This window comes from Salmo salar, chromosome ssa26 (assembly GCF_905237065.1).
Source record: "Salmo salar chromosome ssa26, Ssal_v3.1, whole genome shotgun sequence".
NCBI classification, from domain to species: Eukaryota; Metazoa; Chordata; class Actinopteri; order Salmoniformes; family Salmonidae; genus Salmo; species Salmo salar.
Window position 1 is genome coordinate 20,826,012 of NC_059467.1, and position 27,717 is coordinate 20,853,728.

General features: G+C 43.5%; 1 protein-coding gene across 1 annotated transcript; it reads left to right on the plus strand.

Moving 5' to 3' along the window:
- Positions 1 to 2,369: 2,369 nt before the first annotated feature.
- LOC106587345 (retinal dehydrogenase 2) lies at positions 2,370 to 27,287 on the plus strand. The gene is made up of 13 exons (XM_014175666.2): positions 2,370 to 2,676; positions 13,420 to 13,524; positions 14,050 to 14,190; positions 17,237 to 17,366; positions 19,040 to 19,101; positions 19,837 to 19,965; positions 20,234 to 20,347; positions 23,488 to 23,590; positions 24,805 to 24,989; positions 25,250 to 25,414; positions 25,636 to 25,793; positions 26,031 to 26,105; positions 26,305 to 27,287. Exons 1-13 carry the CDS (start codon positions 2,554 to 2,556, stop codon positions 26,375 to 26,377), a joined length of 1,563 nt encoding a protein of 520 aa, XP_014031141.1. The 5' UTR covers positions 2,370 to 2,553; the 3' UTR covers positions 26,378 to 27,287.
- The last annotated feature ends 430 nt before the right edge of the window (positions 27,288 to 27,717 follow it).

Here is a 27,717-nt window from a genome sequence, read left to right on the forward strand (position 1 = left end):
TTCCAAATGTCTAATTTCGAAGTGTTTAAGGTTGAGTTTAGGCATTAACTCAGAATGTTTGTTAGGGTTACGTTTAGGGATCAACTCTGAATTCTTAAGGTTAGGCACTAACTCCAAGTGGTTAAAGTAACTGTAAAGGTTTGGGGTAGGCTTAATCAATACATATCAAAACAACTCTCTATAGCTGGATTCGAACATGCAACCTTTGAAACCAGTCGCAGATGCTCACGAAACCTGCTTGAAGGTAACATCGCTCACTGTTGCCCCTAGTGGCCGTTTTCCACGTCATCTCCCAACATTCTCTGATGGATGGATGTTGAATACTAACTTGTATCACGGGTGCTTGCACTTATATCAGGGGTTACTGCCTGCACGTATACCTGATACGTTTCTTCAAACACCTATAGAGCAATGCTATTCAGATAATTCAATAGCCATTTATTTCATAGGGAATAGAAATCCCCTCGAGGCTTTTGACCTTTTAAACATTGGTATCATATAGGCTACCTTCTGCTCAATCAAGTTGCCACCAAAGGAAATTATAACTAGGATCAGAGTGTCATGTTACTGTGTTAGACCGAGTTAGGAGTTGATGTTCTGTCCAACAGAGGGAGCTCAATGAACAGAGAATGAGTGGAGTGGTAGCAGGGAAGTGGCACTGTCTACATGTATGTCTTATCTTTTGCTCCCTGTAGTCTTTTAAAAGGAGAGGCGACAGGTAGAGGATGGGATGTTTTGGTTGCATTAATCAATGTCACTTTTTCGTCTATGTCGTCTTTGATGTGAAACAGACACGTTAGGAGTGTCGCCCATGCTGTGAAAAAAGTGAGCTGTGGTGATGGAGAAAAAGCACCACTGCGGGGTATTTCCAAATTATACAACTCCGTCCACTTTTTTTTATTCTATCAGCCGCTTCTTGGATTGTCAATATATTCAAGGCATGTGGAAATGTCACAGTAAGAATTTATCTTCTCCACTAGATAGATGTCCAACAACAGTAACCTATAGTCTATTTTATAGATGTTCATCAATAAGTAGCCATTAGGTTGGAATAAATAAATAAAAAGTGGGATTATCCAATATGTTATTGCTAAAAAAAGCTATCAAGAACATTGTATTTTAAGAGAATGAAATTCTACATTTAGGCCTTGTGGATTTCCTAGTAGGTTACCTTATTAAATAATTTCATGTAGCCTGTAGATGTATTATCAAAACATGGAATCACATGAGAGAGTTCAAATAAGCTCACCCAACCAACATTATAAAGGCTATACCTTATATTTTAAATCTCCGTGATGAGAGATTACTCATGCCGGTTTAAGAGCTTTGCTTCCAATCACTCGATTTATTCATACATTTAAAATGTAAAAAAAAGTTTGACCCAATAGCAATAATGCGATGTCAGTCATTTTTGGTTTTATTAGTTAACTATTTTAACCCAAAATTGTTATAGCCCTATCTTGAGCCCTATCTTGAGTAGGCCTACCATCACTCCCGAGGTGTAAATATCCGTGTAATTCCTTATATTTTTGAGACATCGCTTGAGCCGACTTAAATCGTTCAAATGTGTATTGGGAAGTTTGAAGTGAATGCTAACAGGGTATTATCACCACAGGAGAGATGCCTCTCATCAACAGACTAGGAAATAATAGTGATGGCTTTAAATCCACACTAAATAACATCTTAAGACCTTGTGAGGATGGTGTAACAGGCGAGTTGATGAAATGTGTGGCAAACGGACCTTATTCATAGACATCACACTTAAATATGACAAGTGTAGCTAAAGAATAAATACATTATGTCATTCGGGTTTGTTCTAAGTAGTCCAGCATCAGGATTAATTCTTATGCTTCTTATCACCTCTTATGGAAATAAGGTCACTGGTATTTCATTAATAGATTGAAGTGTTAGCTACAAAATAATTATCCGGGTACTTAAAAATACTCTATACATTTGCCTATTATAGACCCATATCTGGAGAGAAAAAAGTTCAGAATCTCTCTTTCACACTTTTTCATATAAAAAAGGTTCGTTTACTTAAAGGCGCACGGTGGAGTCTTTACAGCTCAAGTCTGTGCATGTTGTTTTTATTAAATAGTCGTTTAAGGAATTGCTTTCACACTTACCATTTACCAAGGTGTTTAATTATCTCGTAAATACCACAAGCACCACTTCTTCAATTATAACATCTTACTCTGATCCCATTTTGTATTGGGATATTCATTATAATATCTTAAATGTAAGTCGGTTTGTTTAAACTGGGTCTATCTATTCAATACAGATATCATGTCGATTTCAATGCGTTTCCTTTTGACTTATAACGAGAGACATTGTGATAAGTACTTTCCCTCCCCAACATGGATGGCTGGGTTCGTTTATGTAAATTAAGCTAGATTTTAATTTTATCAGGAGGACGGCCCTGTTCTCTACCCAATAAAAATGGACCGCGGCTGACACCTGGTTATAAACACAGGAAGGATTCCAAAGTCCTAATCAGAAATCAGTAGAAAAAAACGAAGACGCATCTGCTACAGACACACGGATGCAGGCGCGATGACATCCAGTAAAATCGAACTCCCTGGTGAAGTGAAGACCGACGCCGATGCCGCTGCGCTCATGGCATCTCTCCAGCTGATGCCCTCGCCGGTGCCCAACGCGGATATCAAGTACACTAAGGTCTGTGAAACAACTTAAACTTTTACTCCGAGTCACATATTATGTTCAATGTATCATGTCTCTTCTCGTATGCAGAATATTTCCCCCCCCCCAAAAAAAAGGTATTTGTCTGTAGATGATAGATAGCGCACACATTTCAAAGTGTGGAACTGCCCAATTTAGGCAATGTCTTTGCCCACAGTACAGGTGATTGAGTCAGGTTTAAAATGTTCATTCAAGTTCTGGATTTACCGTCGTAAAATTTGTTTCAGATCTTTGCTCACATTCATTGCTCAACTCATAGCATAGGATATAGCTCATCAACATGTGGCGTACAGTCTGAGTGAAACTTCTAAAAGTTATCACATACGGCCACATCGAGCGTCATCTCCAAGGCATGTTTGAATGTTTAACAGTGTTGCCAACATAATTATATTGCACAGGTGGTTTTTATTTCACTTTTATATTCACCATGACTCAAATAGTCTGTGTGTCATCTGCAGTGGCTACAATGAATAGTATTTATCACAGGTGACAGCAGTCATTTAGTAAAGGTCAGCATTTTTTCAGATAGGATGTTGTCGTTATGCAATTCTGTCCAGATAGAGTAAACGTCCCGTAACCTGCCGTTATGTGATTGATAATAATCGCATGTTATTAACTATTTATTGATTAGAAACATGATTCCCAGGTATCTTATATCACTTGCATAACATCTGAAATTCATTCACACCTGTAATTTCAAAAGACGGTTGAATTAGAAATATTCACTTTGTAAGATATTTTTGTTGTTGCAAAAATCCATGGTTTGGTCTGATATACATTTTATAGCCATATTATAATATTTTATGTTAAGTGTGCTTTTTTCGTTTCAAAATATGTATTTAAACTAATTTTATTCAACCTCCTCATAAAATGAGGAGGGTTTTGGTTTCTTTGCCTGCTGTAAGAAGCAATTTAACTGGTTTCAGAACGCCTTAGGCATGTTGTAAATTCTATTAATTTCACTGTGATTCAGAATAAGTTATTAGATTCACGGAATGAATTGCACTCTTGGTGCTGTAGTCCATTATTGTCCTTAGAAGTCCGCATGACTCTTCTGACCTCATGCAAAATTACGCAAGAACATCAATGAAATGTGAAGACCTATTTCAATCACAAGTCTAATATTTCCTACATATTTTATTTTTTATGTGTACTCTATAGCCTATAAATTGTATTTGAATGGTATTTGAATTTATTTATGTGCGGTTACACTTGTGGTTGGTTATTATGGGCTCTGTGGGCGTTTAATTAGGCCTACACAGCAATAGCAGGAATCAGACTCCAAGGGGTTCCTCTGAAAGTGTCATATTTTTGGTAATTGTTGTTTACACATTTAGGCTTTACATTAATGTGAATAATGTAGGCCCTGTGATGTCAGTATAAGCTATTTCTAAACTCCCCTTTATTTAATGCTGGTATATATGTAATCAAATCACTAGGACCTGACTGTAGAGTCACCATCCAAACATGTATAATATGTGGATGTTTGTCTGTTTCCTGAAGCATGGTCGCTTCTGCAGTTTGAAATCCAATGCTTTTATTGCCATGAGTGTGAGTAAAGGGCACTTCTTATTGAGGAGAGCTCCATAACAGCGCAATATGTAAGTACAGTGTTATAATCAGTGTTAGCCTCACACCTCGTTGTTGTAAGTTCAAAGGGCACTTCGCCGAGGCAACAAGCAACTTACAGTGGTCTACTCGCCATAAGAGGAGAGCTGGTTTAGTATGCCTGCCTTATGTGCACAGTCATGCTATCAGCTCTCCTTCCCTCTCTCTACCTCTCTCATGCTTAGTATTATTTAAAAGAATGCACGCAAAGGGTGGAATGTATAGAAGAACCTTTAGGGAGCGCAGGCCTTGGTGAATTAACCCCCAGGAATTTGAATCATCCAGTCCCTGTTGGTTTGGTGGACATGGGGGCAGGAGATCACTGATTTATGGCCACCCCTGACGCAGGCGCTCCTCTCCTCACACCCTGTTCATGTTCTATCCACCCCACCGCCTGCCTGCCAGGGGGAGAATGAACACTGCAAGCAGAGTCTATAGCTAGGAGAGAGCTGGCCTTCTGGACTGTGGGCGCATGCTCTCTGTGTAGCCCTATGCATTCTTCCACTCCTTGTAGGCTAGTTGTGTGATGTGCCTCTGCCTTTTGCAGCCAGACGTCCAGTAGAGAGTTGAGAATGAACTTGCTTGTAACGCAGCTCCTTACACTCCGGGTTAGAATTGTTTCCTTGGTCTCACATGAGTTTGAGCATGTTGATGTTTTTTCTACGTACTGTAAAACATGATCATTGATAAGTGAATATGAATACACTTTGAGATAGTCACCATGACTGGGCATGCATTTTTTTCAGTCAACAGTTTTGTTTTACACATGAAGGTTACCAATAGTGTGTTCCTGAAGATATGCCCATAGTATGTTTAGCACCAACAGTGACTGTAGAGAGGTGTGAGATAGAGAGGTGTCATCGCCATAGACGTTTTGCCCCTTGTCCCTTTCACTGAGCCATGAACTGTTTGCCGTCAAAGAGACATTTGTGTGAACGTGTCAGTTAAGCTATCTCCCTCCCTGCGTGGGATTGTGCAGATCAGTGAGACTTTGCAAGGTCTGCTCAGGTCTCCCTTTGCTTTGTTATAAAAAAAAATCTCACTTTTTCACACCCCCGCTCTCCTGTAGCTACAGCCGTAAAAAGAGGGTGCTCGGGTCTCGGTTCCTCCATCCACCCTACCCCCACTTCACCATAGCTTGTGGCCTGAAACCAGCTGGGTAGTAAGACACTAAGCTAGTATAAAAACATAGCACTTGAATGGTCACAGGAGAGTCGGCTTTAGAGCTCTCCGTCTGTGAGGTAGTCCGCAGGGTTGATAGCGCCACGACGGAAGCCATAAATTAGCCTACCCTGATGGGCATTTATTGATGATTTTAGCTTTTTGCAGAGCAGGGAGAGAGAGGAGAAGGATAAACTGTGTGGTGTATAGTTAATGAATGGAGACAGAGCCAGTGTTCTCAGGGTTTTAGTGAGTGATTTCTCTGGCCCGGGTGGCTTCTCACACCGCTCAATGATTAGGAGTCGTTAAACCAGACACCTAGAAGAATAAATCTTTAGAGATGGAGGGAAGGAGCATTTCTGGCACATTCTCCTTCAAGTTGTTGAGAGAGACACCTGGAAATGCAAAGTTGAGTTGACAAAATGTGCTTGAATTGATACTTAGTGTGTATGACACTGAATAGTGTTTGAACGGCCAAGGTATAGACATTTTTTCTGTCATTGTTTACTATAAAACTGTTATGCAGGGATTCCTCATTGTCAGCAGGACAGAAGTAACTGAAGTTAATGGTAACTGGAGTCACTGTAGCACGGTTGTAGTTTAGTGTACTAATACAGATGTAGGATCTTGATTTGAGAAAATAATCCTGCAGCAACAGGAGATGTGAAATATTATGTGGATTATAATTCATGGACATTTTTGTAGGGGTTGATACATTTTTCGTAAGGGAAAATCAAGTCGAACATTTCAAAGTGGATATTACCAACATCAGAAGCCTTTCAAAACCTCAAATACACCACAAGTTTGACATTTCCTGCATTGCAGTTCTCCAGCAACAGGGTGCTCAAATTAAGATCCTACACCTGTAAACATACATAGACTGTGGGGAATGAGGACTGTAAATCAGTGAATCCTGGCAGAGGAATTTGGACCGTAATCCAAATAGGGTTTAATTTTCAACTGTGTCAAATGCAGTGAGAACAGGAAGAGCTATGCATATGCAACCTTCACCATGTTCAAACATACCAGACTTTAACTAGACGGAGTTGCCTTGCTCATTACATAGCTTCCCAATATAAATAATGGCTTTTATTTTCCAGATTGGCTTAAGTTAACTCATTGTGCAATTGCTGACACTTTTGGCCCTAATAGGAACCTATAACCTGTCTATTGAAGCGAGGAAGAGTTTTGTAAACTAATCTGTGAGGAGAAGTCCAGTCAGTCAGTCAGTGTGGATGAATGGAAGAGGCCCCATCAATCCGTCACTGATTGAGATAGTACAGATGAAGGCTGGGGCTCCCCAATGCTAGGTGCTGTCCACTGGGCTGTAAATTATGGGCCTGTCTCACAGTGTGGGTCAGTGCCCTGCCTTGCCAAAGCCTGACCTGCACTTCTGGAGTTTTTCACTTCAAAACCACCATCTTACTGCGATGAACATCAAACAAACCCCAAGGTAGAGGATACTGGGAGCCTGAATGATTTATCACAACTAGCACAGCGAGTGTTCTCTTTTTCTTCTTCTCGCTCTCACTCCGATTCCCTCTCTTTCTCGTTTCACACTCTCCCCCCTTCTTTCTCTCAGACGCACAGTCACAAACGCAGTTATACACATCCCTGGTTGTGACAGGGTGAGCTTGCGGTACCATGAATATGTCCGTCGGTGTGAAATGGCTGTTTGTGCAGTGAGTGTAAATTATCGTCTGAGCAGAGGCGTCAACATCGCGTCGCCTGTCTCTTAATCACTCTTTAAGGAAGTCCGGTGACAGGGAGGTTATCCCATTAACTTCTATACCTTAAGTCTTCAGGCCGGTTGACATGGAACGGGTAAATCCTTATGGTGTCATTGTGAAAAACTGCTGGCTCCATAAATCCTCTGATATCCATAAAAAACTGTCCCCTCTAGAGAGGCTTAGATACACAGAGAGCAGAAGTCTGCCAGACATGAAGTCATAGTCACCAGGCCCCAGTCACCCCTTATCACTAGTGGATCACTGTAGTTATATTCTACCCAGATTACATTTATTTGTGTTATTTCTCCCACTGACAGAATGTAGTGGAAGCATAGAATATTAGATTCTTACATCAATGTAATAATTTGATAATTTGAACCCTTAGAAAAGTATGGTTAAGTCTTTCAGTCTTAAAGGCTTATGCTCTTTATGAACATCTGGGATTTGATATCCACAATATTATTTTATGAAATTAGGCTATTTCTTTAACACAGATATTTATTTAATTAGGATAAATGTTATGTTTGAAATCTGCACAGATGATACAGCTGATTGAAAGACAAACTCAGTGTACCTCAGTGAAAGTGTCAATCTCAGACTCTGTAGACATTGGCACCACATGGCTGCTTAGAAGAGGCTGTGCTGCCCAACTTCAACTCCCGCATGTTCCATCCATTTGAACAAATGACAATTCATATTCAAACACAGTTTCCTATTGAATTTCTATTTCTCGCGTTAAGGAGTGAGGGGGAACAGATTCAACTTTCTCACCACACACACAGTCAAGACAAAGATGTTTGCCAGTCGGTGACAGCGGGGTCGTCCCCTCCACACCCAGGAGAGCAGGGTGGCATTGTCTCTGGGTGTGTGAATGGAAAACATGAAAGTTCTTTGGTGTCAGGAGGACTGGGGAAAAAACACCAACTGGGCTCCAGTTTCACATGCCCTCCCCTCGCTTGTAACAGTAGTAATTATAAATGTATTGAAACAGATCCAGAAAACAGAACGGAAATAGAGGTCCTGTGATAGGAAAGGATATGAAACTTCCTGTGCAGACGAAAGCTGCAGGTGCCCTGATCGGGATCCGTCTGGCTGTGGAATCTTGGCCTGTTGTGTATAAACATATATGTGTTTTTTACTCTCTCCTGCCTCCCGAAAATGGACGAGAAATGAGTCCCATTAAATATTCCTTAAGCGTGTGAGCCATGAGAAGACGCTAGAGGCTAAACAGATGTTTTGCTGGCTGCTGTGAGGACTTTGGCATCCCCTGCCTGCCCTCACTCCCTAGTGCAGTTGTGTAGCAGCCTCCAGAGAGAGCACAGTGGCAGATGAGAAATGGATCAGCAGGACTGCGCCTTGAATTCACTGAACTGACGGAACATTACTCTTTAGTTTCTCAATGTCTGCTGATTGCACATGTATTCCCAGGGGACTCCCCAATATATCTACCTTTTGCTTGGTCGAGATGATAACCACCTAGTCCCATTGCATTGAGAGCATGTTGTAGATAAGCAGAGCATATTTTCATGTTGAAATGTTGTGCCCTTTATAGTGAATAATAGAGCCACGCTGACGTGATCAGAAACTTGTATTCTGTAGCCCTTATGTTCATCGTGGGCTTCAGGCGCGCATGTCTCATCATTTCATCAGCCAAACAGACAAGGACTGTCAGCACTGTGAGATTGACAGTTTTAACAGAAAAACATGGGGGTTGCTAAATGTTTGCAGCTGTCCTGTGGCCCATGCATAAAGTGTTGACCTATCTGCAGACTGTCCAGTTCCCATCCACGCCAGGCAGCTCTCTCTCTCTGTGTTGTAGGAGGATCAGATGTCACGGCTGCACTGGGAGCACAAACTCTGCCAACTTTCTGTAATACCAAAATGGCCTGCGTGTTTACCAAATAATAAGAAACCACACAGCTTGAAGCAGTTCCTTGTAAACACAAATCGATTGATTTCATTCAGTGTAAAGGTTCTATGCATTTTTAGCAGTTGTCTTCATGTTGGTGTACTGTGAGAGGGTCTGGATCCCACCACTTGTTTTCTTTCCTAGTTGCACAATACACACAACATATAGCTTTCCTATGTCAGTTATCATCTTAAAACAGGCTTTGGGACTGACATACAGTACCAGTCAAAAGTTTGGACACACCTACTCATTCTAGGATTTTTCTTTATTTTGACTATTTTCTACATTGTAGAATAATAGTGAATACATCAAAACTATGAAATAACATATAAGGAATCATGTAGTAACCAAAAAAGTGTTAAACAAATCAAAATATATTTTAGAATTTAGATTCTTTAAAGTAGGCACCCTTTGCATTGATGACAGCTTTGCACACTCTTGGCATTCTCTCAACCAGCTTCACCTGGAATGCTTTTCCAATAGTCTTAAAGGAGTTCCCACATATGCTGAGCACTTGTTGGCTGCTTTTCCTTCACTGTGCGGTCCAACTCATCCCAAACCATCTCAATTGGGTTGAGGTCGGGTGATTGTGGAGGCCAGATCATCTGATGCAGCACTCCATGACTCTCCTTCTTGATCAAATAGCCCTTACACAGCCTGGAGGTGTGTTGGGTCATTGTCCTGTTGAAAAACACATGATAGTCCCACTAAGCGCAAACCAGATGGGATGGAGTATCGCTGCAGAATGCTGTGGTAGCCATGCTGGCTAAGTGTGCCTTGACAGTGTCACGAGTAAAACACCCCCCACCATCACACCTCTTCCTCCATGCTTCACGGTGGGAACCACACATGCGGAGATCATCCGTTCACCTACTCTGCGTCTCACAAAGACACTGCGGTTGAAACCAAAAATCTCAAATTTGGATTCATCAGTCCAAAGGACAGATTTCCACCGGTCTAATGTCCATTGCTCGTGTTTCTTGGCCAAAGCAAGTGTCTTTTTCTTATTGGTGTCCTTTAGTAGCAGTTTCTTTGCAGCAAATTGACCATGAAGGCCTGATTCACTGTCTCCTCTGAACAGTTGATGTTGAGATGTGTGTGTTACTTGAACTCTGCGAAGCATTTCTTTGGGCTGCAATTTCTGAGGCTGGTAATTCTGCAGCAGAGGTAACTCTGGGTCTTCCTTTCCTGTGGCAGTCCTCATGAGAGCCAGTTTCATCATAGCACTTGATGTTTTTTTGCGACTGCACTTGAAGAAACTTTCAAAGTTCTTGAAATGTTCCATATTGACTGACCTTCATGTCTTCAAGTAGTGATGAACTGTCATTTCTCTTTACTTATCTGAGCTATTCTTGCCGTAATGTGGACTTGGTCTTTTACAAAACAGGGCTATCTTCTGTATATTACCCGTACCTTGTCACAACACAACTGATTGGCTCAAAGAAATTCCACAAATTAACTTTTAACAAGGCACACCTGTTAATTTAAATGCATTCCAGGTGACTATCTCATGAATCAGGTTGAGTAAATGCCAAGAGTGTGCAAAGCTGTCATCAAGGCAAAAGATGGCTACTCTGAATAATCTAAAATCGAAAATATATTTTGATTTGTTTAACATATTTTCCTTACTACATGATTCCATATGTGTTATTTCATAGTTTTGATGTCTTCACTATTATTCTACAATGTAGAAAATAGTAAAACTTTTGACTAGTACTGTAGCAGTTATTTTATTCAATTTGCTAGACTTGATTAGGGCTAAGACATGGTCAATTTATTTATAATGGCTCATTATCAAATGCAGTGAGTACTTATATGGGAATAATGATTTCTATACAAATGAAACCGCCATGTGTGGTGAGAGCAAGGACACCACGGGGGGATGGGAAACCAAAAAGAAAACACATCATTTCAAAATTTGCACTTTTGCACTTGAGTTTCCATCTTTGTTTTTTTCCCCTTCGTTTCTAAATGAACCTAAAAGCAATTTTAAGAAACGTTGAGAGTTGATTTAGTGTGCAGCCTTGTCGTCTTAATCAACTCTCTGAATGGGACGAGACAAAAGTCTAACAGCCCCCTGAGCCCCGAGAGGGCCGAGCCAAACGGTGGCTGATGGTTGTCCTTTTCTAGCCATGATTTAGATGGCGGCCTGGTCCACTGTTCCCCTGTTTTATCCCCTCTCCTTCGGCGGTGCCTTGTGAGAGGGGTTACGCCGTGCATAAAGCTACCCATGGACTGCATTCTTGCTCAGACTGTCGGGGCTGTCAGGGGGCTCCCCTGATTTAGGGCGTTCCACTACAGTGGCCCCTATAAATTTTAAAACTAATTCCGTGCTCTATAGGGCTTTCTGTTTTTGTAGCAGGCCCTCAGCTCCTCGTCGTCACTGACACTTTTATGAAGTGCTCTTAATGAGAGTCAGATTAAAGGTGGCCCCCGATGGAAGGCGTCTGAGAACACTTAGTTTGGATGGGCTGGGAGAGAACTCACTGAGAAGGCTGAGCTGTGGCCGGGAGAGAGCCCACTAATAAAGACTGGGTTGTGGATGGGGGAGAGCCCACTGGGGGCCTGTGTTGATTCTGCTGTCTGAAATGGCCGTGGGCCCACTTTGTGTGCTGTGCTTAGATGTGTTGGACGAGGACCCTCAGCGGGCCTGTTTCTATCTGTTGTGTGTGTGAGGAAGCGTTCAGGGCAGGCTAATGCAGATTCATTGAAGTGGTATACAAGGCTGTATGGTATGGCCCACAGAGTGGTACAGGCAGATACCGAACACCTAAAACACTCAAACATGAGTTATTCATGTGCAAGGTTCTTCTTGTAAAGCAGCCAACTGTAGGAGAGAGTAAGTGGAAGGGAGTGAGAGTGATGTCTGTGTGCTGAGTCTTCAATGGTTTCCAAGCGCGCTGGCATTTTATACCTGCCCTAAAGTAAACACTCCTCACAGTTTACAGCCAATTAAATTGTACTTAAGCCTCTAAGTTTACGTTGGTAACCATGTTGGAGAGCTAGAGAGGCCTGGGCCAGCGGGACACTTGAACCCTGCTTTCAGTTCTGCTCTCAGTGTATCTTTTCTCCCTCTCAAATAAAAGTATGGTAAGAGCAGATGTGTATACAGGAGGATTGAAGCCAGCAGATGTTTTCTTAACACCCCATCTATCAGACAGACTGACATCAATTAAAAACAGTGTCTGAGGAGGCGCTGTGATAGACCAAAACATGTCAATAAGCCAACGGGACTGAGACATCTTCTATTTACCTTACTCTTACATAAGACATCCGTCACATTTGTATGATCAAATCACACCACTTTGTTAGGGGTCTTTTTTTAAAAAGCTCACATGACTGTTATTAAACATATTCTCTCAGGCAAATTCCTTGAGATATGTCCCATTTCTGTTATTTGTCTAAACATTTATTTTTCTTTGGGTCTTTATCGAGCTTGAAAAGAGTCCGTTTGGAATCCCAGGTGGTTGTTTAACGGACGGCTTGCTTTAACGCATCTCAGAAACCAAGTGTGGCCCGTGTTTTATGATCTCATAAACGAGCAGCGATGTTGTGAAACGTGTGTCTCTCTCTCTGTGTGTGTGTATGTGTATGTGTGTGTGTGTGTGCGCACGTACGTGTGTGTGTGTGAGAGATTGAGGGGGTGTCTAGTGTCTGATAGGGATTTATCTCTCCCCCACCTCTTTGTCTGGATGTTGGAGTACTCCCCAGAGAGCCATGCCGGGCAGGCAGAAATCTCTGTCCACATTTCCACAGATTCTTCCCTTTACCTCCTTCCCTCCCTCCCTCCCTCCCTCCCTCCCTCCCTGCCTGCCTGCCTGCCTGCCTGCCTCCCTCCCTCCCTTACACAAAAACTGAGACGCACTGGAAGGAACCAGGCTCACTCTCACTAGACTTTTTTATCAGGAACTACAATTAGTTACTGAATAGATTATTGGTTTATTTGCACCACAGTAAGAAAACAATACATTTTTATTGAATAATATAACACACAATGCAATGATTCACTTTGGACATCAACCTTCCAATTATGCTCCCTCTCAAACTGATCCCAATAATCTAATCATAAAACACATCATGTTTTTTAACAGTACATTTCTTATTTGATCAGATAAATACTTCTGTCTTGATTGAGAATTTGTGTGTTGAGAAAACTGCACAAGTAAAATGTTATACCAGGGCCCCCTCTTTAGAGCAGGAATGGCTGAATAGTGTCTGGAGAGAAACAGAGCTGCTCCTAGAACCAGATTTTCCCTCTCACATGGGCCTCTCCATCCTGTGTACTGAACGCTGCATCTTTTCTCCCTGCAGATTTTCATCAACAATGAGTGGCAAGACTCTGTGAGCGGAAAGACCTTCCCAGTCTACAACCCCGCCAGCGGAGAGCAGATCTGTGAGGTCCAAGAAGCAGAGAAGGTATTGTAGAAAATAAAAACAAATCTGTAGTTTCTGCATTCCCATATCTTATATTTTCAGAAATGAAAACACAGGTATTTTCCCTTGGAGTGTTTGAGGATTAGATGTTTGTTATACAGAGCTACGCTTGGGTTTCCCACATGTGTTTCCTACCACCTCTGCCCTGGCATCCCCTCCTTCATGCATTGTCCATGTGTGAGTTATGTGTCCAAAAAATAAGGAAAGCAAACGGGTTGGGAGTTTAGTCTAATGTGGTTTGGTTCTCTGGCTCGACTGTTCCTCCTCTCCTTTCCTAAATCAGCACCTCTGTGTGGAATAACTGAAGCAGAACAAGCCTTAAACATGCTAATGGAAGATCCATTAAGTATCATTCGGAATAGACAGACACATTTTATTTGTCTCAGTGGAGGTGGAGAAACACCTGTTAACTGGATAAGGTTCTATCATTAAACCGCATACTGGATACGGTTTCTCTGTTTCTCTACCTCAGGCTGATTCAATCATTAAACTGTTTCTCTTCTACAGGCTGATGTGGACAAGGCGGTGCAGGCGGCCCGGCTGGCCTTCACCCTTGGTTCAGTGTGGCGGAGGATGGATGCGTCAGAAAGGGGTAGACTGCTGGCTAAACTGGCTGACCTGGTGGAGAGGGACAGTGCCTATCTAGCAGTGAGTCTACCACAGTGCTCAAAGTCCAGATCCTGGACTTCTTCGTTTTAGCAACATGCTCAAAGAAACATACACTATACAGTGCCTTAGGAACATTTTCAGATCCCTTAACTTTTTTTCACATTTTGCTACGTTACAGCCTTATTCTAAAATTGATTATTCTAACCCTAACCCTAACCCTAAATAAATAAAAAATCCTTAGCAATCTACACACAATACCCTATAATGACAAAGCAGAAACAGGTTTTGAGGACTTTTGCTAATTTAAAAAAAAATAATAATTTATATATATTTACATAAGTATTCAGACCCTTTGCTATGAGACTCGAAATTGAACTCAGGTGAATCCTGTTTCCATTGATCATCCTTGAGATGTTTCTACAACTTGATTGGAGTTAACCAGTGGTAAATTCAATTGATTGGACATGATTTGGAAAAGCACACACCTGTCTATATAAGGTCCCACAGTTGACAGTGCATGTCAGAGCAAAAACCAAGCCATAAGGTCAAAGAAATTGTCCGTACAGCTCCGTGACAGAATTTTGTCGAGGCTCAGATCTGGGGAAGGGTACCAAAACATTTCTGTAGCATTGAAGGTCCCCAAGAACACAGTGGCCTCCATCATTCTTAATTAGAAGAAGTTTGGAAGCACCAAGACTCTTCCTAGAGCTGGCCACCTGGCCAAACTGAGCAATTACATTTACATTTTAGTCATTTAGCAGACGCTCTTATCCAGAGCATGAGTGCATACATTTTTTATTTTTTTCCCCCTTACTGGTCCCCCATGGGAATCAAACCCACAACCCTGGTGTTGCAAACACCATGCTCTACCAATTGAGCCACATGGGACCTTTGTCAGCAATTACAGCCTCGTGCCTTCTTGGGTATGACGCTACAAGCTTGGCACACCTTTATTTGGGGAGAAGGGCCTTGGTCAGGGAGGTGACCAAGAACCCGATGGTCATTCTGACAGAGCTCTAGAGTTCCTCTGTGGAGATTGGAGAACCTCTGAATGTCCTTGAGTAGCCCAGCCAGAGCCCGGACTTGAATCCAATCGAACATCTCTGGAGAGACCTGAAAATAGCTGTGCAGCAACACTCCCCATCCAACCTGACAGAGCTTGAGAGGATCTGCAGAGAAGAATGGGAGAAACTCCCCAAATAAAGGTGTGCCAAGCTTGTAGCGTCATACCCAAGAAGACTCGAGGCTGTAATTGCTGACAAAGGTGCTTCAACAAAGTACTGAGTAAAGGGTCTGAATATTTATGTAAATTTGCAAAAATTTCTAAAAACCTGTTTTTGCTTTGACATTATGGGGTATTGTGTGTAGATTACAGAATACGGCTGTAACCTAACAAAATGTGGAAAAAGTCAAGGGGTCTGAATACTTTCCGAAGGCACTGTATATACAAAGTATGTGGACACCCCTTCAAATTAGTGGCTTCGGCTATTTCAGTCACACCCATTGCTGACAGTTGTATAAAATCGAGCACACAGTCATGCAATCTCCATAGAGAAACATTGGCAGTAGAATGGCCTTACTGAAGAGCTCAGTGACTTTCAACGTGGCACCGTCATAGGATGCCACCTTTCCAACAAGTCAGTTCGTCAACTTTCTTCCCTGCTAGAGCTACCGCAGTCAACTGTAGGTGCTGTTATTGTGAAATGGAAACCTCTAAAAGCAACAACGGCTCAGCTGCGAAGTCGTAGGCCACACAAGCTCACAGAACGTGACCGCTGAGTGCTGAAGCGTGTAGCGAGTAAAAATCGTCAGTTCTCGTTTGCAACACTCACTACCGAGTTCCAAACTGCCTCTGGAAGCAACATCAACACAATAACTGTTCGTCGGGAACTTCATGAAATGGGTTTCCATGGCCAAGCAGCCGCACACAAGCTTAAGATCACCATGCGCAATGCCTAGTGTCTGCTGGAGTGGTGTAAAGCTCACCGCCATTGGACTCTGGAGCAGTGGAAATGCGTTCTCTGGAGTGATGAATCAAGCTTCACCATCTGGCAGTCCAACGGACAAATCTGGGTTTGGCAGATGCCAGGAGAACGCTACCTGCCCGAATGCGTAGTGCCAAATGTAACATTTGGTGGAGGAGGAATAATGGTCTAGGGTTGTTTTTCATGGTTCAGGCTAAGCCCCTTAGTTCCATTGAAGGGAAGTATTAACTCTACAGCATACAATGAGATTCTACATGATTCTGTGTTTCCAACTTGGTGGCAACAGTTTGGGGAAGGCTCTTCCTGTTTCAGTATGACAATGCCCCCCGTGCACAAAGCGAGGTCCATACAGAAATACTTTGTCAAGATTAGTGTGGAAGAACTTGACTGACCTGCACAGAGTCCTGACCTCAACCCCATCGAACACCTTTGGGATGAATTGGAACTCTGACTGCGAGCCAGGCTGAATAGTCCAACACCCAACCTCACTAATGCTCTTGTGGCTGAATGGAAGCAAGTCCCGGCAGCAATGCTCCAACATCTAGTGGCAAGCCTTCCACGAAGAGTGGATGCTGTTATAGCAGCAAAAGGGGGAGCAACTCCATATTAATGGCCATGTAATGTACCACGGAAGATCAGAGAAGGATCTTTATAATACCAGACCCCCTTAAAATATAAATGTGTCAATTTGTTACTGTAAATAATAATACTAATAATAACTTGTATCTTTTAGGCACCTTTCCAGACATCCTATGTCACTTTACATTAACATAGATGTTTTCAATTTAAAGCATATGCTTCCAATAATTAATGTTTTAAAAAAAGATTTAAAACAAACGTATTGTGAAAGAGAGATGTCAAAACAAGGCACTGTTTTAAAAGATGCCGGAGAAAAGCACTACGTTTTTGCCCATGTGGTTATAATAGTGTTAAATCAACCTAATAACCCTAAGATTTAAAGGATGATTTATAACTTATAGGCACTGTAGCATGATGTTATTTCAGTATCACGTTTCCCCCCGGAGATAATGTTAAGACCCACTGTTTCTTGGAAAAAACAAAAAGACAAAGATTGTGTTTTAATATATATTTCTCTCCAGACTATAGAGTCCATGGACAGTGGGAAGCCTTTCCTGCCCACCCTGTTTGTGGACCTCCAGGGAACCATAAAGACGCTCAGATACTATGCTGGATACGCAGACAAGATCCATGGAACGTCCATTCCAATGGGTAAGTCCATTCCAACTCAGGCTTCCTGACTGTGGGTTATGTAGCGAAAAGCACATTGAATTCATATTCTCTTCAATTTCAACGAACTAGAACCCAGGCAGAATGTTACAGGTCAGAGGTATGTGGTAGATGCCAGTACCAGGTGAAGATTACTAGTTAGCTAGCAGCAGATAAGCGGAGCACCAGGCTTCTCTCTGGGGGCCTGCGGGACGGGAGATGAGCTGCACTGAGGGCACAGAGGTGATGTGAGGGTAAACATGGCTGCTCCCTGGCCAGTTGTAAATCTGAGCCTTAATGGTCGCCCTCCTGTTGAGACTGCCACCAGTGGAGCCCAGTGACAGGACTAAAGAGCGAGGGCCGCTGGCTGTTCTGGCTAATTTAGCCGTTTGAAAACGGCGCGATGGGGAGTCTATAGGAGTTAGGACAGCCACTCCGCAGCTCTGTCATAGAGCAGCCATTAGCTGGGTGAGGAGTTGGGTAGGTTGGGGTGGTGTTGGGGTAGAAGTTGGTTCTCAGGGACCCACCTGAGGACAAGATGGGGTCTGCTCATTGAGGGCCTGGCATTAGGGAGTCTATATAAGTCATCCACACTCTTTTAACAGGCATGTTAAGTCATTGTTTAGTAGCCAAGAACACAGAGGACCTAAGAAAACAGTACTAGTACTGACAACCTCCTGAGATTAGCACTGTGGTCTGGTCGCTCTTCAAGCCCCTCCTGTGTTTCTTCACCAAACCCAGCCAGTCCTCAGCTTGTTCAGAATTTGGCTTGAGCACTATTCCAATGTGCAGCAGTGTTACAGAACAAACAAACAGACCTGTTTCTGTGGCCTGGATGATGTTGAGATGTCAGCGATGTTCTTATCTTGGCCACCAGGGAAGATGAAGCACTTGGCCAGTCCACCCTTGGGCCTTAGTTCCAGGTCCAAGCTCCTCCTCCTCCTCCTCTCTGGAGCAATGTTTCATCAGCTGAGGCCTTAGTTCCAGGTCCAAGCTCCTCCTCCTCCTCCTCTCTGGAGCAATGTTTCATCAGCTGAGGCCTTAGTTCCAGGTCCAAGCTCCTCCTCCTCCTCCTCTCTGGAGCAATGTTTCATCAGCTGAGGCCTTAGTTCCAGGTCCAAGCTCCTCCTCCTCCTCTCTGGAGCAATGTTTCATCAGCTGAGGCCTTAGTTCCAGGTCCAAGCTCCTCCTCCTCCTCCTCTCTGGAGCAATGTTTCATCAGCTGAGGCCTTAGCCATCCTGTTCTCATGAACATCACATAACTCTATTGTAATAAACACTGTTCCGTTTTCTACCACTCAATAGCGATTGTTATTACTACTGTTGTAGGGAACGAATAAACATGGCACACCCTCAACATGTATCTTCCTTTACTCTGGTAATGTAAGAGGAATGAAACTACCCTTCCAACTTAATACCCACTGCTTTCTTCTGACTTTAAACAGAGTCACACGTATCATTTTGCTCAATGTAGTGTAACAAAAGAATGGTACTGTGTGATGTATTGCCTTTTTAGATCAAGATGAATTGTGTTGGTAAAAAGCACAACAAGGACACCTGGTGTTTTGATGTGTCATCCGGTCACTGCTCTGCTAATGTCTCATACATGCTCACCTCCCAAACCCAGCTAGAGCAGAGGATAGTAACGAGCCTTGTTCTTGTGTGTTCCTCTACAGATGGAGACTATCTTACGTTCACTAGACTCGAGCCCATAGGAGTGTGTGGACAGATCATCCCTGTGAGTGTGCCAGTTTGTTTTCTATTCAGATGGCTAGTCTCAGAGGACAAATCAAACAGTCACTCTCCCACATCTGCAAAGCTTCCCACTCAATATGAAGAGAGAGGTGGATAGAAGGAAAGGTGTTGGGATGGTGGTGGTTGTGAGGTCTGGGACAGAGTCAACCCCTTTGTTAAAACATATTGTGCAAGTTCCTGGAGGTCTCTGACGTGCTTATCAGTGAGTGTATATTTGGGTAAATCTGTTGGCAGCCTGAGAAAGAGACTGTGTCAGGTCAGTATAAGCTCAGAGAGAGAGAGAGGGGAGGAGGAAGGGGGAGAGAGAGAAAGAGGGGGGGCACTATGAAAGAGACAAGGGATAGGAGGACAGAAGTAAGAACAGAGCATTGATTGTGCAAGAGCTTGAGGAAGCGTGTGTGGGTCTGTGCTGAGGCCTACTGGGGTTCAGTGTAAAGTAGAAATAACACCAGCCTGTGTAGTACCATGACACGCTCTAAGTACTGCACATGTGTTGCAATTTCCTTGTTTTCTCAGTGATGTGGGAAGAGAATAGATAGGGCGAGAGAACATTTCCTGTCATGACTATGTTGGGCAAGTGAAAGTGAGAGTCTATGAGTGAGTAAGCGACGGAATGTGTGGGAGAGCAGGGAGAGCAGTGCCGAGTTATTGAGTATGAGTGAGCGCCCTTTGTCAAGAGTCTGATGTCCTGTGTATGTGGGGGTGTTTGTGTCTACAGTGGAACTTCCCACTGATGATGACTGCGTGGAAGCTAGGTCCAGCACTGGCCTGTGGGAACACAGTGGTCCTGAAGCCTGCTGAGCAGACTCCCCTCACCTGCCTGTACATCGGATCTCTGGTCAAAGAGGTATAGTACAGCACAATCACCACAGTAACCCAATCCTTAGAGCCTCTTTATCCACATCCTCCATGTCTTCTCTCTGTGTTCGGCCTCTCCCCTTCACTGATACAGTGTGTCTCTCTCGCCTCTTGTCTTTTTGATGTTCTGTCCATTCTCTCTGGTCTGCTGGTAGGGAGGTTGGGTTGGGTCCGGATTCCCCCACACTGCCTGTGGTTTTGCTTGGCTCTCCTGTCCTCTCCTCTAAAGCTTGTTTCCTCTCATATTGTTTTGACAGGCCGGGTTTCCACCGGGAGTCGTCAATATTTTGCCAGGATTCGGGCCAACGGCAGGAGCTGCGATTGCTTCGCACATGGGCATAGACAAAGTGGCTTTCACAGGATCAACTGAGGTAATTTCCCTGAACAAAACGATTGACGGATAATCCACTGTCCCTATTGCTTTCTTTAGTGACACAGTGACCAACATGTGCAGAGCAGCAGAGATGCAGGGCTGTGTAATTAGGGGACATTGGCTTCCTGTATTGAAGTCTAAATGACAAACAAACGGGGTCTTACATAAGCTGCGTGCCCTGTCATTACTTCTCACCACAGGGGGATCAGAGGTGAGCAGTCTGCTGCTGGACTTTAACACACACACAGACACACTAATGTACACATACACACACACACACACACATCTACACTGTACACATACACACACACACACAGACACACTAATGTACACATACACAAACACACACACAACTACACTGTACACATACACACACACACACACACATCTACACTGTACACACACACACACACACACACACACACACACACACACACACACACACACACACACACACACACACACACACACACACACACACACACACCATAGACATACTGTACATATACTGACATACATAGACCAGTCACAGACAAACTGGTTCATAAGTGTCCCAGCCAGTGTAATGACAACCTGCTACTGTACCTTACAGACATTGAGTTCTCTATCAGGTCCCTGGAAAAACAGCCTCCTTCATAGTGGAAAAATGTTGATGGAAAACTAGGAATGATCAAGGCCACACCGTGTTAGGCAGTGAGCATTAGGAGATGTTGTGGTTGGATTGCATTCCTCCGTCTTGTGTGATCAGTCAGAATGACAGCCAATTCCATTCATGTAGATCATTTTATAAACATCTGTTATTGCTAACCACAAATGTACCCCCTCAGGCAGTAAGAGCACGTACAGTAATCTTAACATAATTATGAAGCGCCATAAATCGACGGATTTTATATGTTTTGAAATGACCTGCGTATATTTCACGTGTATCTGTCGTAAATGAAACAGGGTTTTGTAGTGTTTAGAGAAGCCCTAGAGTTTATAGTGTCTTTGCTTTGACTCTGGGGATCTGTTTGGAGAGAAAGGGAGGAGAGTGACTGTTTGTGTGTGGTATTCAGCACCCACCAACACTGCTATGCATGTGCAGACATAATAGATTGCTCTTGGTGATAAGGGGACAAACAGAAACACTGTAACCAAAGCAAACTCACATACTATGGAGAAAAATATTTATTTCAATTGTGTGGTTGAATCAAATCCAGGCCTTTATTGAGAATATAAGGGATTTGTACATTTGTAATTTTTTTTTTTACATCAATGTTGCAACATCTCTGTCAAGCACTGTAAGGATGACAAAGACCCAGATGTCCAAATCATCTGAACGGTTATTAATGAGAACCTGAATGCAGTAATAAAGTTAATGAGAGTGAATCGGGTTTCAATTGATCCTCAGAGTCCATTCATGCAGCCCGAACTTAAGTCATTTAATCATTTGATCAATGCTCCATTACCTAACCAATGAACATCCACAGGGCTTTGTCCACCATCACTTTACATGCTACCAGGCAGCACACACATACTAGCCTTCCTCTTTCTTTTTTACCATCGGCGGTTACAGAACATTTCCCAAAAAAGTGGCCAGTTGTCTTTAACGGCTTTCTCTGTTGTTTCCTGTGATCTGGAGTCAATTACAGAGTGGATGAAGCGCTGCTGTGAGAGAATGTAGATGCCCAGACTGTGAGTCACCCTGGGTTTCAGTCACACCGGGCGAGAGGGGACAGTGGACACAGCATCCTCTGAGAGGCTGGAGGGGGTAGAGGGGTGGATGGGTAGAGGCTTGTAGGGGGGTGTGTTTTCAGGTGGCCATTGCGTCAGTGGTGCCTCATCCTTGTACTCACACACACACAGGGCTGTGACTCTCCACAGTAGCGGCCCAAGTGGGAGCAAGCCCAGCGTCTCTCCTTTACACTTGAGTGAATGCACGCTAACGTCATGTTAGTCAGCACCCCTTGAGCCCCGCCATCAAAGACAGCGACAGCCAGGACAGCTTTAGAGAGCGTTCTGCCTGCCTGCTGCCTGCCTGCCAGAGGAAGGTTTGTCCTGCTGTCCCTATCACACAACTGCTCTACCACTCCAAGCAGAACACTCAGCAGGCTGCCCTGCTCATTTCCTAACACAGAATAACGCAGTCTGGCAATATTGGGAAAGGGAGACATTCCAGTGCTAAACATTGTTCGTGCGAAGAGATGAAGCATCATTCTTTTCCACGGGGGGGGGTGGTGGTGGTGTCTCAGAAGGGTTTTTTCTTCCTCCCTTGACTCCCTCTATCTTCTCCCAGCGCTTCTCACTATCTCCTGGAAAATAAAATCATGTGTGTCAGTGACTCCTGGGTGGACAGGAAGTGTGCTTGTTGGTTTATGGTTATGAATGCTGCTCGCTCTCTTTCTCAGGCTTGTCTCTATGTAATAAGGGTATATCTCATCTCATGGTGTTGAGAAATAATGTTGGGGTCAATACAATACATCAGTATAATAAGAGCAGCTGGGCAGACTCAAATACTCACAAGGGATTCACTTTCACTGAGAGCTCACGCCATGCATTACTAGAGAACCACTGTTTTTACACGTCTCCACTGTGTGAGTCTGGAGGGAGACGGGAAAGGGCTGTGGAATTCAGCAGTATTTGGATAATGGTGAGAGCAGCACTTTTGATGAGGGGGAAATTGTGAACAGAGAAGTCGAAAGGAAAGCTCTTGCTGCTATTTGATAAACACTCCCAACTCCTCAGATCATCCTCAACATTCAGCGCTGCCAGCCAGGGCAGTGTAGGCCCACGTCGCACCAAACAGGCACCACTTTACAACTTTTCACAGTTAGGTACTTCAATGTGCCACAAGCCCAGGCTGCTGCTGCCACCCACACAACCTGTGGTTGCTTCTTCCTGCGCTTGATTAAACAAGAGATGCTGTTCGCTGCTGAAACATCACTTTATTTTCCTGCTGAAGCCTCCCAGAAACTGTAATAGATATTTTGGCTGTGTGTTTGGCACACTCGTGTTTCAGCGGACCCAGTGGTGCGTCCCTTGTTTTGGGCCTAACCAACCTGCTAAGCTATTTAATGGCTGCCTCCATTTAGTGATCCGGCCACAGGTCTGCTTGTGTCTGCGTGAGTAAACTAAACCCAAGCCCTGTTTCCTCCCCAGGTCGGCAAGCTGATCCAAGAAGCAGCTGGGAAGAGTAATTTGAAGAGAGTAACGCTGGAGCTAGGAGGAAAGAATCCCAACATTATTTTTGCAGACGCTGATTGTAAGTTTGATGACACTGTTTTATTAGTTCCTCCCGTTTCCCCATAGGTGGTCGTCCAGATGGACGTAGGGGTTCCCTATGTGGCATCGCCTGATTTGAAAATGGGGTCGCGAGAGAAACGATGATATAAAATATGCGCTAGATTGGGGTTGTAATAAACAGAGCCGTTTCAGTTTTTTTTCCTACAAATTTGGCTCTATCTTTTGAACCTTTTAAGCTGCCAGAAAATATTATGAGCCCATCACTGTTTGCCTCTACAATGCCCACAAGCCGTGCAGGACTCATTAGAATAGAGTGGACAAAACCAGGCAATAAATCAGACTGGGAGGAAAAGAACATCATCAATGATGATGTTCTTCTCTACACAGAAGATCATACAAAATGAATGCCTGATGATCTTCTGAACTTTTCAATATCTTTCTAATGCATTTCAGTAACTTTAAACCATACTTCCTTCAGATTGAAATACTGTCAAAAGCACTGTCAGACTGATTTGTCACATGACTTTTTTTTTACATGGTGGGGTCGCGAAAATATTTTGATATCAAAATGGGGTCGCAGGACAAAAAAGTTTTGGAACCCCTGCCTTAAAGACATTGTCTTGATAGAGGGTCGAGGGGGAATATCTACAATGTTTTGTCCAATAATTTAGTCTGACATGCAAAATGAGACAGCGGATATGTCCACATGGAGTGAGAGCTCTGGCATCTTCAAAAGCTTCCGCTGGGCTTCACAGGGCTGTGAAAACCAATGGATGGATGGCTCTCATGTTAGCTCTAAGTGTCTCACAGAACTGGGGATGCCGGGGCTTTCAAATGCTTTCAGCAGCCGCGAGAGGGGCTCCCCAAGGCCCGTAAATCAGGGGAATGGAACCTGCCGCGGCCGCCTGCATCAGCCCGAGACCCATAAATCACTGGGCTCCGTTAACCCCTTGCGTGCCACGGCAGGGGCCTGTCTCTCAGGTGTCAGATAGCAAATGCACAGCACAGAGAATAGCTGGACAGTGGTAGAAAACATTCTGACCATGATTGGAAAATACATTTTGTGCATTTGTAGTGTATGTGCCTTAATGATATTCACTTTTAATTCATGTAATTTATAAGAACCATATGGAATTTAGTCAACATTTTTCAATATGTTGTAATATTCTACCACATACCGCTAAAATGAACTGTATACTGAGCCCCTCTCTTCCTCTTCATCCTCTTCCTCAGTGGATCTAGCTGTGGAGCAGGCCCACCAGGGAGTGTTCTTCAATGCAGGCCAGTGCTGCACTGCAGGCTCTCGTATCTTCGTAGAAGAGCCCATCTATGAGGAGTTTGTGCGCAGGAGTGTGGAGAGGGCCAAGAGGAGGACAGTAGGAAGCCCCTTCGATCCCACCACGGAGCAGGGTCCACAGGTGAGGATAGAGGGCCATAGAACCCTGCAAGGAGGGAGGAGTCAAACAATACCCTCTATGACAAAACATATCAGCTATCGACTCAATATGTGCATGACCAAATATAATGTATTTTATTTACTGTATGTTAAATATACTCCTTTGGCTTTCCTTCTTATTTCCTCCTCTCCTCTCCTCTCCTCTCCTCTCCTCTCCTCTCCTCTCCTCTCCTCTCCTCTCCTCTCCTCTCCTCTCCTCTCCTCTCCTCTCTCTTAATCCAGATCAGCCAGGAGCAGCAGAGCCGCGTGCTGGAGTTTATTCAAAGTGGCATCAGTGAGGGAGCCAGGCTGGAATGTGGAGGCAAAGCCCTGGGCCTGAAAGGATTCTTCATCGAGCCCACTGTTTTCTCCAATGTCAAGGATGACATGCGCATCGCAAAAGAGGAGGTACTGACTGGTACACTGAATGACTGATACAAAGTATGACTAAAACTGCCAGTATGACTGAAACACAGTATGACTTTCCATGCCCTATGATTTTTTACGGAAGGTGGTTTCCAAATAAGTTCAAATGTCTATTAATGGCCTCGCCCCCCACATACTTAATGGTGTGACTAAGCAAGCATGTCATCATGGAATGTTTCAACATGTCATCTTACACACTACAGATCTTTGGACCAGTTCAGCAGATCATGAAGTTCAAGACTATTGATGAGGTGATTGAAAGGGCCAACAACACAGAGTACGGCCTGGTGGCAGCTGTGTTCACCAGCGATATCACCAAAGCCATGACCATCTCCACAGCCATGCAGGCTGGCACCGTCTGGTAAGACCCTCTCATCATCATAACTATCTATGTGTCCCAGGTTAACCCCATAGATCGTAGAAAAGGTTGACTCATATTACTGTAGCTTTTTAAACGATAGCTCATACAGTATTCAACTCCACTCCACTCAGCATGCTCTTCATTTAACCAGTCTTGACAGCATTACCATTCAACATGATTATTAAACAATGCAGAAGACTCAAAAGCTGATGTTTGATGTATGTTTTGTCTATTTAGGATAAACTGTTTCAATGCCCTGAGCACGCAGTGTCCATTTGGAGGATATAAAATGTCTGGCAACGGGCGTGAATTGTAAGTATTATTTTCTGGTTCCTAGCCCACTGTCTGAAAGTGTGTGACTAAAGCCAAGCAAGTATTCATGTAAACTGTGTGTTTACAATAGAGAAAAGTTTGGTTGCAAAATATTCCAAAATGAACCTTTGTACACAATAATCTTTCTACAGTTCATTAGAAATCTGTTTCAACTGACATTGTGTGTGTTTGTTTGCAGGGGGGATTGTGGCCTGAAGGAATACTCAGAGGTGAAGACCATCACCATAAAGATCTCAGCCAAGAACTCCTAAAGCCACTACACCACACGTAGTGGAGGAGGACTTCCTCTGAGGCGCACCACTGACCGTCTGGGTGTCTGTCTGTGGTGGTAAAACACACTGATCATCCCAACCAGCCATGAACATGGGCAACTAACTCTATTGGCTGTGAAAACTCCCTGCCCACTCTTCTCCCTCACCTCCCATGGGCAGTCCTCACATCAACATCAGCTGTCTCCATCAGCCCGGTGTCCACTGGCAGTCTCAAGTTCACACCAAACCTCTACTCCACCTACTGCCATCACCCACCTCCTCCACTAACCACACTAAAGCACTCGGAGAGACGATGGGAGAGGCTACTCTGTTCACGTCCCCCCCAAAACCCCCCTAACCCCCAGGAGTTGGACACTCACAGACTTAAGCACCACACCGCCATCCCTGCTTTGCCCCATGTCAGCTAATCATTGTAGCATGTTGGGAGGCAGTGTGGTCGTGTTGTGGGGTATCATTGTCAAACCTCATACTGTATGTTATTATGTGTCATTGCTTTGATTTGCCAGGTAACATTCATGGAAGCATATCAGCTCATTCTAAGACCACTGAAGCTCTCAACCTCAGAAATGAATGGATGAGTCCATTGAAACTGTTAATTAGAATTTTTAATTGTTAATATCTAATTGTTCATGTTTTTATTTGAAATTTTACCACTTAACACTGTATGTCAACGTATGACCAATGTAAACGTGAAAACAAAAATGGTTAACCTCTTAAAAGCATTTTAGTCATACCTGCTAAGAAGAGGAGTAATGTATTTTAATCATAATGTAAGTTTCTTATTGATGTCCATTTATGTTCATGTTTATACAATTATGTACTATGAAATTATAAGATATAAAAATGGACCATAGCTTTTTTAGTAAATTTTTTTTTTTTCTCTCAAAAACCTGGCTCGGCTGTGTTTGTTTCATTGCCATGGGAAGTAATATATTGTGCAGTCACTTGCATCAAAGCTCAGTTTCCACATACATGCCTCAGCTATCTCGGCTCTGATATATTTCTCAGATATTTCATGAGGTCGCACAATTTACAGTTCCGTTCTGGCCAGAGATCTGAGGAGGGCAGACAGGGAGGGCCCCAAGTCTCGTTTCTTATTTAACTATCAGCGAGACGAAGACGAGGCTGCTGTTGTAACTCATGGTGAAAAACAAGAGGAGTTTACTCTCTTAACGAGGCATCTGGTGCAAGCATTATGTTATGTCTGAGGAGGAAGACACTAAACTGCAACTGCAGTAACAGAGTTAACAGAGACGCTCTTCTGGTGATTATTACAATGTCTTGAATATTAGTGTTAATCTTAACATTCATACCATGAA

Bases quoted from the DNA above. Each gene is read 5' to 3' on its own strand.
- LOC106587345 (XM_014175666.2), top strand. From the start codon at position 2,554: ATGACATCCAGTAAAATCGAACTCCCTGGTGAAGTGAAGACCGACGCC. The intron at 13,525-14,049 runs GTATTGTAGAAA...TCTCTTCTACAG, and splicing joins AGGTCCAAGAAGCAGAGAAG to GCTGATGTGGACAAGGCGGT. The intron at 25,415-25,635 runs GTACTGACTGGT...TACACACTACAG, and splicing joins TGCGCATCGCAAAAGAGGAG to ATCTTTGGACCAGTTCAGCA.